Source organism: Antechinus flavipes, chromosome 5 (assembly GCF_016432865.1).
Source record: "Antechinus flavipes isolate AdamAnt ecotype Samford, QLD, Australia chromosome 5, AdamAnt_v2, whole genome shotgun sequence".
Taxonomy (NCBI): Eukaryota; Metazoa; Chordata; class Mammalia; order Dasyuromorphia; family Dasyuridae; genus Antechinus; species Antechinus flavipes.
In genome coordinates, this window is record NC_067402.1 from 110,386,790 (window position 1) to 110,401,896 (window position 15,107).

The window sequence follows — 15,107 nt, forward strand, 5'->3', positions numbered from 1 at the left end:
ACACCCTGCTTCCCAATTCCTCAACTTAATCATTTTCTAAGATATACTCTTTCTGACCCCAGAGATGGTCAGACCCTTATCTTGCCACCACTTAAAATGTTCCACTTCTATGTTCATGAAGTCTGAAATTCCTTTATTTCATAGCCATCTGTTGTCATTCCAATTCTTCTGCCTTGCAATTTCAATTCCTATTCTTCATCCTTACTGTAAACTATAATCCTTTTATCCCTCAGCTTTTTAAATTCTGAACTATCTACACTCTTTCTCCTTCCTTATCTTGTCCTATTGACTAAACAGTTCAACCCTACACTAGACTTCTCTCTTGAATCTCTTGTCTATTAACAATCTGGTCCTGCCCAAGCCTCAGCTTTATGTATTAGTTCCACCATCCCCAGCCCTTGCTCCTACTTATAGTAGAAAAAGGAGAAAATCATGAAATTACTCTGATTGAGTCCACTAGAAATCTGTTACATAATCTTAACTAAACCTTCACTGCAGCAAGGTTTTACATTTCCTTAATCTTATTAGGGCCTTATCCACAAGAGGAACTTTTACAATTTGTTCATTCTCCTCAAACCCTTCAGAGCCCCTCCTCCCTCCACCTCTCAGGTGAGAACCTCACTCACAATTTACTAAAAAAAAGTTGAAGCTATTTACCAGGAGCTCTCTTTTCTCCTCTCCTCCTATCACTTCATGAGATGTCTTCTATTACCATCTCTTCCCTCAGTGATAATTCATATGAAGAAGTGGTTCTCTTTTCTGATCCCAATTCTTTTATGTGTACAGGGTCATTTTATTCCATCTTGTTTTCTCCAATAGATTGCTCTCACTATCATCCCTATCCTTTCGCTTGTCTTCTATCATTTCTTCTCTACTGGTTCCTTATGTACTGCCTACAAAAATGCCCTCAAAAAACTCTCATTTGATCTGTCCATCTCCACTTCCACAGACCTACATTGCATATCCCATTTGTGGCTGAACTTCTGTTATCCACAAAAGGTACCTCTTCTTCCTCTCACTCCCCTCTTAACTCTTGGCAGTCTGACTTCTATCTTCATCATTCAACTGAAAATCTTTCTCCAAAGTTAACAATAATCCCAACTGCCCCGTCTAGTGGCCTTTTCTCACTCATCACCTGTCTTAACCTTTCTTCAGCCTCTGACGCTGCTGATCACCTTTTTTCTTTTGTACACTCTTTTCTCATGTCTCTTGATTCTCAGTCTCCCTGTGCTGAATGTTCATTTTGTCCCACACACTAAAACTGGCTATCTTCTATGGTTTGGGGCCCTCCTCTTTTCTCCCATTAGACTATTTCTCATCAATTTCCCTGGATTCAATTATCATCTTTATGCTGATGATTCTCAATTCTACTTAGCCAACCGTAATGTCTTTCCTATTTAGTCTTACATCTCTAAGCCCCCATTAACCATATCAAGCTGGATATCCCTTGGACATCTTAAGCTCAATATGCCCCAAAATGAATTATCTCCCTCCCAAAAAAAACCCTGCCCTCTTCCCAATTTCCCTGTTACTATTGAAGATACCATCATTCTCCCAATCGTTCAGGTTCACAACCTAGGTTTTGAAAAGGAGGCATACATCAGAGATGTTATCACCAGCCTTGGCAGCAGATAAGGAGTTGAGGAAGTGAGCCTGAGGGAGAACTGGGGGAAAACACAGCTCTACAAAATAATGGGGAAATTAGGAGCAGGACTAATGTCTGAAGTGCAGGGATAGAATTTGAACCTAGGTCCCTTGACTCCAAATCTAATGATTGGAGAACCACCAGTTTACAAGTTTTTAACTGAAATGGCATAGGATAAGAAATGTGGCAAACAGAATGATAACTATCCTAGAGAAACTAAATCAATTTATTTTTGTTCTAGACACAACCTATCTGAAATCCAAGCCTACATTCATCTCAAAAATTGACCAAGAAAATGCATGTAAGCTTTAATTCTAAAAGCCAAATTAACAAGATCTAAAACATAAGAAATCTCATCATTCAGTAAAGCAAAGAGAACACTGATCCTATTGGTAGCTCAGGGTTTTAATCTCTATGATTCCATACAATAAATGAAGAGATGCTGAACAAGTCCACTATCCTCTATCTACACTTTTATAGACAATTATACCAAGAATTACAGAAAATTCTGAGAGTTGGGAGAGCCCTCTGTGGCCAATCCAATACAATCCAGTATTTTTTGCAAGATATCCAGCAAGTAATCACCCAACCTTTGCTTGAAGTCCTCAAATCAGAGGAAATGTACTATCTACCTCCCAAAGCAGGCCCACACAACTTCTAGATAATTCACCTATTAGGAAGCTTTTTCCTTTATATAGAATCTAAATTTGTTTCTGCAGGGTTTTAACCAGTGACATAGTAGAATCATCAACTTACTTTTAAAAAGATATAAATATAAAGATTAAAGATAAAAAGATACATAGTATCTTACCTATTTTGCTTTTGTATATAAGCTTGCATTCCCTTTTTTTACCCACCATATAATGTTCTACTGTCCTAGACTAAAAGAACCTAAAGGTTACATATAGGGATTTCTAGAAGACTAAAGTTTGATTTGTCATTTGATATGTTCATCTCCACTTCTACAGACCTACATTGCATGTCCAATTTGTGGCTGAACTTACTGTTATCCACAAAAGGTGCCTACACTTCCTTCCTCTCACTCTCCTCTTAACTCTTGGCAGTCTGACGCCTATCTTCATCATTCAACTGAAAATCTCTCTCTAAAGTTAACAATGATCCCAATTGCCATGTCTAAATTATTTCTTTTCCTTTAAACTTAAATGTGCTGTCCAAGTATTCCTAAAATTTCTGAGACTTTCTATTAAGAATCCAATTCTAGGTATTCTTGAAATGGTTTTCAAAGACTCCAGCTTCCACTAGTACCTGGTATTCCCCAGTCTACCTGGAAATGGAATAACTAATAAAAATTAAAATATTTCCCTAAACACATTTCAAGAAATGACATTCAACCCTGTTATGAGCCCTGGCCACCATATGAATGTTCTTTTCTTTCTACCAACCATGCCATTGAAATCAAGGTTGTTTTTTTCAGAGATCTTATCAAAGACTAGACTTTTCTGTAAGGCTGCCTTTGAATTAAATGTGCTAACCAAAAAAATACTCTGAGGAAGGGTTTTCATAGGTGTCTAAAATAAAGGATTTTCAGAGGATTTTTGAAAGTCCAACTTTTGTGAAGACATAAAAGTTGATAGATACTTTGGCTGTTTTCAATCCTCCTTGTCATTTGTAACCAGAATCTGGGTCTTTAAAAGCTCTGCTCTGAGGTTTCAATGAGGTCTCTTTCTCAAGTCACAACCAAAGTTTGTCTTCCCAATTAAAGCAGCTATTAAAGGCCAACTTGTAAAAAAAGAAAAAAATTTAATTGGAAAGCGAATCACCTAACTGTAAGAGGCAGACACATTTGCCAATTAAAAATCTGACAAGGTCTAGCAAAATAAAATAGCATCTCCAAAATGCCAGCTTGCTTATTTTACATGTAAAAAGGCTGCCTCCACAAACTTCAGACCAAACAAAAGGTTAGGAAAAATCAATACAAATGGAGGTGAATGTCTTCTATATAGGAAAAACAAAAACAAAAACAAAAACAGCAGGTAGCCAGAACTCTGTCCATCCAATTAGTTCCATTTTAAAAGGCCAGTAGCAAAGTTAAATAACCAAAAATCTGATCTAATGGTTATATTTTAACCCAACACCCTTTTAGTATGTAACTAAATTTTAAGAATCCCCTCTCTCTCTTTCATTCCTTCCATAGCTTTCTCAAAATATTATTTTATAGACCTGAAGACATTCCCACACCCCTATATTTCATTTGGGAAATATGAATATTTCCCCCAAAGTGTAGTTTTACCAATAATGCCAATTTCCCTCAAAGTCCTCCAGATATACTTTACAAATATTTATCTCCCTTGCACTATAATTATATTCTAAGCTTCCTTAGCAGAGGTGGGGTGAGGGGGGAACCCAACATTGAAGTTTTTCAGGTAAGTCTTCAATATTCCAGGCAACCAATCACCAATCATGTTTTGAGTGCCTACTTTGTATAAGGTCCCATACTAAGCATTGAGAAGACAAAAAGAAGACAAAAGTCAGACAACCAGCACCAGCATCAAGGCAAACAACTATGTACAGACTATACACAGAATAAAAAGAAAATAGCCAAAAGCAGAATGGCATTAGAATTAAGAGGGCCTAGGAAAGGCTTCCTGTAGAAGGCAGAATTGTAGGTGGGTTCTGAAGAAAGCCAGGAGGACAGCCAGGGAAAATACTCAAGAGACAAGAGCTGGAATGTCTTGTTGAAACAACCAACAGCAGAAGGCTAGTGTCTTTGGGGCAGGAAAGTATAAAGAAATATACACACTGGAAAGATGCAAAGAGCTAAGACAAACCAAGCAGGTTTGTATTTAATCCTGTTGTCTAATACAATTTATTGATAGGAATAACACACTTAGATCAGTGCTTTAGAGAAACCACTTTGATCAGTCTGACAGCTGAACTGAGGATGGATTAAAGTGAAAAGACTTGTGACAGGCAAACCATGCTATGATAGTAGTCTAAGCAGGGGCTGATGAGAGTCTACACCAGAGGAAGTGGCAGTACTGCCATGTCACTGAAAAAAGATAAATCCTGAGACACAGTCATGGGCTCATGGAAACCTAGATGAGAATTATTATATACTAGATTTACCTTTGAAAAAGCTGGGTCTAAATAAATAAGTTATCTGAGCAACCCCAAAATGTGTTGAACAAGAGGAAGAAAGAATACTTTTCTTTAATTATATAAATATTTATTGACTCAAGAATCATAGAATTTCAAGAGCTTAGAAATAGATGCTACTTAATCCAACATACATCTGGATAAGAGTAAATTTTATAATATGGTCAAGAAATGGTCATTTTGCTTCTAAATTACTGAAATTCTGAAATAACTGGAAATTGCTTCCAATAAAGGGGTCACTCACTAGATCCAAGGAAATCCATTCTATTTGTGGATTGCTCTATCAGGATCAGTTCTGTTTATCAGCTTGAGCTTAAACTTAACTCTGTAAATTTCCACCCATTTTTTCTTAATTCTGCCCTTAGCTCCATAAGACAGTCCTTCAAATGCTTGAAGACAAAGTGTATGTGAACCCAATCAGCTCCTTACCCCTGCAATCCTTCTTTATCCCAGACTAAATATCCCTAGTTCCTTCAAATGATTCTCAAATAACACAGACACAGGCACTTCATTATCCTCATCATGCTCCTGGAATGCTCTTTAACTTGGCAATGTACTTCCTAAACCAAACCAAATCGGACAATGATGCCAAAATACAATCTCTCTTCCAAGTCCAAGATCAGAAATTCACAACCTTTTTTAGTACTGGGACCTCTGTAGCAGTCTAATGGAATAATATGGATCCTCCTCAGAATGTTGTTTTTTAAATGCATAAAACATATAGTATTATAAAGGAAACCTATTCTATTGAAATAGTTATCAAAATACTGAAAAAGCAAGTGTCCAGAGCCCAGGGTCCAAGTTTAGAACTTCTGTTCTATGCTGCTCCTAGTGAAGCCTAAGATTAAAGCAAATACGTTAAAAAAAAAAAAAAATCTTATGCTTGGTTTGAAAGCAATGATCTTCATGAATACAAAATGGAAGAGGCCCATCTAAGCAGCATTTATCTTAAGAAGGGGTAGGAGTTTTATTGACTTATACTAAAAGAAACAGTGATACTTATCTGTATTAAATGAGATTAAATTTGGCCCATCATTTTACCCTATTGAGAGAATCAGGACCAGAATCCCACTTGTTAATTCTCCATTAAGTCAAGTCTAGAAGTTATGAGCTGTTCTGCTTTGGCAGTGAAAGAATTCCAGCAGAAATCTTGATAAAGTGTATCACTACCATATAGTAGTTCTATGCCAAGTTAATGGTATTTCTGAACTCCTTATCTATTTGCTTTTTGAGAAGTTTGTTGTTTCAATTTGCCTTCATTAATCCAAATGTTTTCTACCATGTTTTCATCATCAAATTCAGATGAAAACCATGAATTTCATTGTTCTGTAAGGAATGACCAGCAGGATGAACACAGAGAGGACTGGTGAGACTTACATGAACTGATGCTAAGTGAAATGAGCAGAACCAGGAGATCATTATATACCTCAACAATGATACTGTTTGAGGATGCATTCTGATGGAAGTGGACCTCTTTCGATAAAGAGAGCTAATTCAGTTTCAATTGATCAAAGATGGGCAGAAGCAGCTACACCCTAAGAAAGAACACTGGGAGATGAATATAAACTGCTTGCATTTTTGTTTTTCTTCCCAGGCTATTTATATCTTCTGAATTCAATTCTCCCTGTGCAACAAGAAAACTGTTCAGTTCTGCACACGTATATTGTATCCAGGATATACTGTAACCTATTCAACATGTAAAGGATTGCTTGTTATCTGGGGCAGGGGGTGGAGGGAGGGAGGGGAAAAATCGGAACAGAAGTGAATGCAAGGGATAATGTTGTAAAAAATTACCCTGGCATGAGTTCTATCAATAAAAAGTTATTTAAAAAAAAAAGAAAAAGAAAACCATGAATTTCTTCAATGAGTATATTGTCTTAATTTACAATGCTACTCCTTCTTTTACCTATGCTACTTCTTTTCAATAAACTACATCCTTCCAGAGCATATTCCAGCCATTGTTTTCACTCTACCAAGATTAAGCAATACTCATAAGGTCAAATTTGTTTCCTGCACAGAATTAACAGAATGTCAAATTTAGAAGGAACCTCAGTGTACATCCAATCCAATTCATACCCAGAAAAGAACTCTTCCTTCAACATTTGACATACATCCTTTTTTGAAAACTTCATTAGAAGTCTCCAAGCAATTAGGCATTCTGGTACATTTTATTGGCTCCTTCCACATTGCAATTTTCCCCAACATAATTACAGATATCTGATATATCACAGGTCAGCATTAAAAATGAAATAGGAATTTGGGAGGAGTTCTGTGGAAGCTAAAGACAACACACAAAGGCCAGTAGACAGCACAGAAAAAGTTCAGAAATTCAGAAATAAATAAAATATACATATAGAATTAAATAATATTAACATATTTTATCTTTTAATACCATAATAATTTGGGCTTCTCTGGTATGGAGAGTCAAAAAATTTTATGAGAATTTTCCAGATTGCTGAGGTGCCAGCCAATTAAGCCTATGATGTAGAAGGAATAACTATACTTTGTGTGTTAGGAAGCCAGGGTTTTATTACTAGCTTTTTTCTTGAATTTTGTTTCTTGTGAATTCTAGGTATAGATTGTTTCTTCCTATTCTGAAGTTACTCTCCATGGTATCAAACTTAGCAGACTTGCTTTGTTGTTATTGTTGATGTTCAATCATTCAGTCTTGTTCGACTCAATGTAACCCCATGGACTTTTGTTTTAGGATTTTCTTGGCAAAGATACTAGAATGGTTTGCCATTTTCCTCTCCAATGTGCTCTCATTTTACAGATGAGGAACTGAGACAAATAAGGGCTAGTGTTGGTGATTATCTTTTGTTCTCAAAGAGGAGTTATGCCATTGTGGGGATCATGTCTTAACTTGTACATGAATTGGATATGAATAGTCAGGCAGAGCTGTTCAAAATCATCAATCTTACTCCAGAGAAATAGAAGTTCATTGGCAAGACAAAGGTCAAGATAACTGACCGTGGTCTAGGATACAGTGGCAACCTGGCCTTTCTAAATGAAGGTCTTTCCCAGGTCTCAGTTGGTCTGAAGCTGAGCCCATTCAAAGAGTGAGGGCTGGATAAGAATTCAGACAAAAGATGGCCCAATTTACCAGCACAAAGACATCAATATGGGAAGTGAAGATGCTCAAAGTTTCTGGCCAGAACAGAAAACAATTGGTATTTGCACTCAAAACCTAAACAAGGAGCCACAGAAGCTTGGGTTGGAGTTATGGGCCATTCACTGAAAACCAATGTTTAGGTTTTAAGATGGAATCAAGGAGCTCCATTTAAAAGACAATGAACTTTTTGAAAGCCTACATTTCAAGATATCAAAAACGAAAACCACAAGGGACAAAAAGTAAATTGTCCTTGTTTATTGAAAAAGAAAATTAACATGATAAATAGGTATGTAAGAAGGAAAAGGAAAAATAGCAGCAGTCCCCAACTTCTTTCAAAAATATGGTAAAAACAATTAATACAAAATATCCTATGAACCTAGCTCACTTATTCAAATAAATACAGCTTCCATGGGAGGAGTCAGTTTAAACTTAGACCACTATCCCTGTAATGATGGCCCATGTTTAAGAAAGATGTATCACAAGGTTTAACTCAGCACACCTGCTTTAGAAGTCCTTCTCTCTGGGTGGACTTCATGTGGAACTCTTTTGTTCATACTTCTTTCTCGAAGAGGACTTAAGACATTACTAGGATGGTATCTTGACTTGCTCATGAATTGGATATGAGTGGGGCAGAACTTCAAAGCTCACAGCTTCACTCTTCCCTCCAAAGTAATCAAAGTTCAGTGACAAGAAAAAGGCAAGACTACTAGTGATGACCCAAGATGCCAGGAGAGTCAATTAACTTGCCCAGGGTCACATAGCTAATGTCTGAGGACAGATTTGAACTCAGATCTTCTAGATTCTAAGCCCCATACTCTATTCACTACATTAGCTAGCTGCCCAATCCTCTCCTTCTATTTCTTTCATTTAAAGCCCCTACACTAACACACACTTGCAATATCACTAGTGTCCAAGTTTTCTGCAGCACATTAATTTTGCTTTTTGAAACATCTAAGCGATTTACCCCCAGCAAAGGAGTCCTTCTGTGCTTCTCTACAGTCACTTCTTTAAAACAGCATTTGCATATGATTCTGTAACTAATTTTACAATCTAGATCAGGAATCCCCAACCTTTTTGATCCCTCTACTCTTTGATGTTCCATAAATAATCCCCTACACATCCTATTCAATATGAGAGGAAATAAATTATAAAATTTGTCGTGTTTATGGACATAAGAAAAAACTCCCCTTTTCAATATGAAAGAAAATTAAAGAGATTGGTGGACTTCAAATGGGATAAAATAGCTACCAAATATTCTACATATTGTTTTGACAAGTTACTCATATTCCACAGAGGATCATGTATCTAGGGTGGACAAACCAACCTAGTTCATCTCAGCAGTCCCAAAGTCCCAAAGAACATCCCCAATTCTGTGTGAGAACACTGTATTTGGAATATTTTCTGATTCTTGTGAGAGCTTCTCATTCATGTGGAGGGTCCAGAAGAGTCCTTATACCACAGCTAGTTTTGTAATAGTCAGTGTGGCATAAACAAATATAAAAATGCTCAATTATATTCTTTCAGTTTATTATTAACAAGACCACCAGAGAAACTACCTTAACACACAATGTACTTCAACTACAATCTTTGGCAGAGAATTTGGAAGTGATCAGAGAGAGAGTGAGGAAATTTTGTCCAGGTTAGTCAGAACCAATGGAATATTCTAAATCCAATTCTTCTTGTGCAACAAGAGAACTGTACAGTTCTGAACACATATATTGTATCTAGGATATACTATAACATATTTAACATGTGTAAGACTGCCTGCCATCTAGGGCAAGGGATGGAGGGAGGGAAGGGAAAAGTCATAACAGAAGTAAGTGCAAGGGATAATGCTGTAAAAAATTACCCATGCATGTACTGTCAATAAAAAGTTATAATAATAATAAAAAAATTTACTTAAAAAAAAAAAAAGAAGCAATGGAATAGTCCCAATGGAACAGGTGTATCAATAATTCAAACTCTATCTTTATTGAAACAGTAAAACTTTTACCCCAGAAATACCTAAAAATATCTGTCATTCTTTCTCCATTCTTCAAAGTGATGAATGCCACCATTTTCTCATCCACAGACACTGTCTTTTCTCCCAGTTATGGTATAGGATAGAAACAGAAACAGAATTGCAATGGAAAGATAATTAAAGACAATTGACAAGATTTCTGAGAGCCACTCAAGAAATGTTGACAGAAGAATAAAAACATTAGACCACCAACCTGACCCACACTTTTAGATAATGAGGTAAGTTGGATCCTCATCCCCAGTTCAGTATAACACCATGTATGTGTGTACACCTTTTCATCCTCAATTTTTAAAGGAAAGTACTGTCATTTTGGTCTAGCATAGACAAAGATACAGGAAGGAACATTCAGTAATACATAATAGCAAAGAAATAAAAGTGAAAAAATTCTCAGGCCCAAACTACTCAGAAACTTTTGAGCAGAGAGACAGGGGATTACTAGTTGCTTCCCATTCAATATGAATCTATAGGTCCATAATAGTCTATCCTTGTCTATCTTCATCTTACTACATGAACAGTTTCCCCAGTTGCCTTTGCCCAATAAGCAAGAGCAGGGTCCTAAGAAGTTGAATAGGAATCAATTTCACAGTAGTGAAATCATATTCTAAACAGTAAAAAGGTAGCCAGTGGTATTTGAAGTAGCAGATGGAGAAGACTGTTTCCCCACCTCTCACTGGAAGTCTCAATTATCAAACTTTCTAGCCCCATAATTATTAGCACAATCACAAGATATGAACTGACTAAAAAGATTTTTGCTAGATAGAAAAAAAAAAGACAACTAAGCATGAAAGTAAAATACAGGTCAGTGGGACTGAAATATCAGTCCTGGTGAATGAAACTGAATGAAATACTGTAATGGGCTGAAGCTGAGCAAATGCACTGAGGTCCCAGCACTTAATGCTAATTACCAATTGGATAATACTCTATTAGTATATGCTTGGAGAAAGAATGGCCCTGCCCACTCTCTGGGCAAGTTTGATCTGTTATATAGGAGACTGGGTAGAGGATTTAGGGGGTGGAGTGTGAGAGCCAGATGCACTGCTGGCTGGATTTGTGTCGCAATTCCTCTCACTTCGTATTGCCATTCCTGTTCACCTCCACAGAGAATATAGATCAAGGACTTTCGCTTATCCTGACTCCGGGTGATTTTAAAGTACCCTGGATGCTAATGAGGTCATCACAAAATATCAATACTGAATATATTGCTATGTATATAGTAGGCATTCAATAAATATTTGTTGAATAATGAATGAATGGATGGATGAGAAAAGATCCATGAAGTTTTTTCCAACTTAGAGATTCCACCAAATCAAGAACCTAAAATTATATGATAAAAGCTTATGGAACTGTGATTTCATGTGACCATTAAGTTCAGGGTCCTAGAAATTCAAATAGCTATTTCCTAACTTTTATCTTTTGCCCAGTGCCTTAATACAGAAAAGAGTGACAAAACAATGAAAAAAAGATAAGAAAATGAGAAACCCTTCATCATATTCAAGACAATTAATTTTCTCATCTTCAGGAGATAGAAACCTTGTACTAGTCTTAGATCATCTTCTCTAGAATCTATTTTGATCAGGAAAGAATAGGCTCATCCACAATAAGAATATAAAATCATATAAAATTCTCAGATGCTACTTTGAGGCACTATGGTTGTGTTTTTTGTTTTATTTTGTTTTTATTAATTGCACTCAAAATACAAAGTGCTAAGGCATTTGGCAGATGATGAAACATCTATTAAACAAAAGAACCAAGGATCCACAGGTAGCAATGGGTCAAATGTGCATCAGCCTTCAACAGTCAATACACGTTACACCAACCCTGACAAACACAAATATAGCAATTCTTCAAGCGCAACCATATTTTATTCTTATTGTCTTAAAAAAAAAAAAAAAAAAGAAAAGAAAAGAAAAAAGAAAAAACACAGGGAGTGGATTTCAGGTCTTCACAATTTCCACCCTAAGTTTGTAGCAAAAAGATTAGAAATCAATGGCAAATGCTTCCCCACTTTTATGGAAACAGGAGTAACGGAAGGATGAAACTATTTTAATGTTACAAATTTTGATCTTTTCAATTTTGTCCAGTCTTACTTTCATAAATAGGGTAAGAAAATTACAGTGAATTAGCTACATGGGTTTCATTTCATCTCCTTAAAGCCAGGGACTTTGTCTTATCCATATACAGATGCCACTAAGTGCCAAGCACATAATGGGTACTCATAAACATTTTTTTGAAGGAACAAAAGTAAAAAAATAAAGAAAGAAAGAATAAAAGTTGTTGGAATCCTTACAAAGTGTTAACTCATTAGAGTTAATGGAGACAATAATTATCTAATTTAGCATAGTACTTAGCAAATTCTCTAACTCACTAATGTATTTAAGTACTCATTGGAGTTCATTCACAAGTATGGAAGATTCACAAAGTTAACTTTGTAACTTTGTAAATTCACACCTCTCTTAATCCCTCCCTCGGAGGAGTCAACTTTTTACACCCAGCATAAACAGCTTCAGTGAGCCAAATCAGTCAGTTCAGAAGAAGCTCACTCTCCGAGGCACACCAGATTCATTCATCCCATCTCACACCAGCATGGCTGGTCTCCTGCACTTTCCACACTGAGACCAAGGCTAGTCTGAAAGGTTCTCCAGAAAGCTGCCCAGTCCCAGGCAAGGAAACAAAACTCCAAAGGAGCAGTCTGGGAGACTGAGAGCCAGAAGCCCTCTCTCAAAGGCAAGAGAGATTCATTCCATTTTCCAACTTTGCGCTGGCTGGAGGATAAAGGACAAACCTTTGGATTTGGAGACATTCGGAGGGAGCTCTTGGAACCAAGCAGAGAGATAGGCCTCTAAGCTAACCGGGCTATATTGGAGGAAGCAATAAAAGATCTGAACTTTTAACACCTGGCTGCGTTTGGGGTGATTATTACTCTGAACTGAAACTAAGGCTACCTCCAGAAAACCTCCCCAAGAAACCTGCTTACAGAGAGAACCATTATATTTTAAAGAAGAGAACACCACAAAAAGTGTGGCATTTAATCTATCAGTATCATCTCCTGGGATAATTACTTGTAATTTCTTGTCAATGACTATTTGGCTTTATTTTTGGAGGATTTTTTAAAAATTGAGAATACCTCAACACAAATTAAAATATTAATGTTGAAAAAAAGTGAATTTTTAAAAAAGGGAAGGGGGTTGATGTCTATTCCCACATACTTCAAAAAACCTTTTATTCAATATGTTTTTCTACTTAATTCTTAATATGTCAAACATCCCCAGGCAGTGCAGAAACACAAAATAGAATCACCATAGCAGAAGTTCAGAATGAAACTGACTAGAGCTCAAGTAAATTGGCCTATTTGCTTTTTCCAAACCAAATGAAATACTAGAGGATGAGACTAACAGCTTCCATAGAACCAGCACCTTCTTTCTTTAGGTCCTGGATGTGAGGATTCCTTCTCTTTCCCCCTCACCCTCAGCCCCTTTCTCAACCAATTCATTTAGATTTGCGGGCTATTTTAATTACAGGGCCTAGAAATCAAACACAGAGTCCAAGGTAATACAATATATAGCGTTTGTTAAGGGAGCAGGTTGAGATGGAGAGTGGAAAGGACCTGAAGGAGGCACGACTCCGTAAGATGAGTATGCTCATGCATTCCTCTCAGCTAGGGTTCTGTATTTCAAACCTGTGGCCCTGAGTGGGTGACCCAGGGCAACTAGTACAACTCTGACCAAGACCTCAGAGACCCTCCAAAAAAACCTAGGCAAGACTGCAGACCACCCTCCCTGAGACGTAACTCGGCGTTCAGGGCCCCAGGTCCATGTTGGATGGATGGATGGATGGAAATTCCTTGGTTTTCTGTCCCGGGTTCCCAGTTAGCCTTGCTGGGGGGGGTCTGAGACCCCCTGGAAAGCAGAAGGACCTCAGGGGAAACCACTGCCAACGTGGTGGGCGAGGGGAGGAAGCGGGGTCGGGAGTGGGGGGCACCTGCCCTGGAACGAGCTTCCCATCAGAGGTGAGGAGGGAGGAGAGGGGAGGGTCCAGAGGTTGAGAACCACTGACAGCTCTTCCCCTGCCCCTTAGCCGGGGTCCAGACATCCCGGCCCCCAGCCCCTGAATGCGGCCTTCTGCCTCTGCCCTCCCTCACCTGATCACGGAGATGAGCAGCCCCGAGGGGTCTTTGCTTTTGCTGACTGTGCTCCTGTACTTCCCACCAGCTGCTTCTGCCGCCATCTTGGTACGGGGCGAGAGGGGAAGAGGTGAGGAGGAGGGAAGAAGCGGAAAAAGAACGCTCAACCACTGAGCGCGAACCCGTTAGGAGTTTGCACCAATCGTATGATGGCAAGGGCGTGGCTGTACGCCCAAGGATCCAATAGAAAAAACGAGAAGGCGGGAACAGAGGGCTCAAGCTTCTGTGGCGCGGCTTTTTCCCCAAAGCATCTTGGTACTTGTAGTTCGGTCAATGAACTGTGAATTTCCGTTGTCAAGCTCATTTCCCTCTAGCAGGCGTTGGAAGCGTGGGAAAATTAAACCAATGACAATTTCATAAAACTCTTATCATTGTTCTTTATTTTTATTCCGGTTTTATTTTTTTATTATACTTAATTGTAGTGTTTTTCACGTGATGTTTTAATTTAAATCTCTTTTTGGAGTTTTAGAAATTATTGCCCATTTGTCCTATGAATTCTCAGATGGAAAAAATATATAGGAGACATTGATATATCCCAAGTTTCTACAAATTTGACTTGTGAATTTTTGAAAACTTAAGACATTATTACTAAAGATAATTATCTAAAACCCTAAAATTTAATAAAAATGCACATTTTTGTTTGGGTTATATTAAAATTATATTTTTAATTCTGCCTTTTTGGGGGAGTTTGATTTACACATTTGTTTTATGCCAATATTACAGCATCTCCAGATGCTAAACTATGTATTCATAGTTGAATAAAAGAAGTACAAAGTAAGTGTCTAGAACTTTAAAATGGTCTCTGTCAGAATAAAGTTTAAGATATATAGAAATAATAACAATCTGGCTAAATTTTTATTTATAGTTTTTTTACATTACTTGAAACAATAACTTTAGTTGACGAGTTCTCCTAGAAATCAGGCAACAGATCATTCACCATGTCAAATACAAGGGGAAAAATATTTTAAGCCTGGGAAGAAATATAAATGACAGAAAAATGAGGGGAAAGATGAATAGGGAGAAGCTAGAAAAA

The 15,107-nt window shown here is 37.4% G+C and overlaps 1 protein-coding gene across 4 annotated transcripts in view; it reads right to left on the reverse strand.

Annotated features, from left to right (window-relative positions):
• EXOC4 (exocyst complex component 4) overlaps positions 1 to 14,127 on the reverse strand; it is a 931,688-nt gene extending 917,561 nt beyond the window's left edge. For all 4 annotated transcript variants that reach the window (XM_052001552.1, XM_052001551.1, XM_052001550.1 and 1 more), the window contains exon 1: positions 14,033 to 14,127. In XM_052001552.1, the coding sequence (XP_051857512.1) occupies positions 14,033 to 14,118 (86 nt within the window). In that variant the 5' untranslated portion in view covers positions 14,119 to 14,127. The remainder of the gene's footprint in view (positions 1 to 14,032) is intronic.
• Between the last annotated feature and the right edge of the window lie 980 nt (positions 14,128 to 15,107).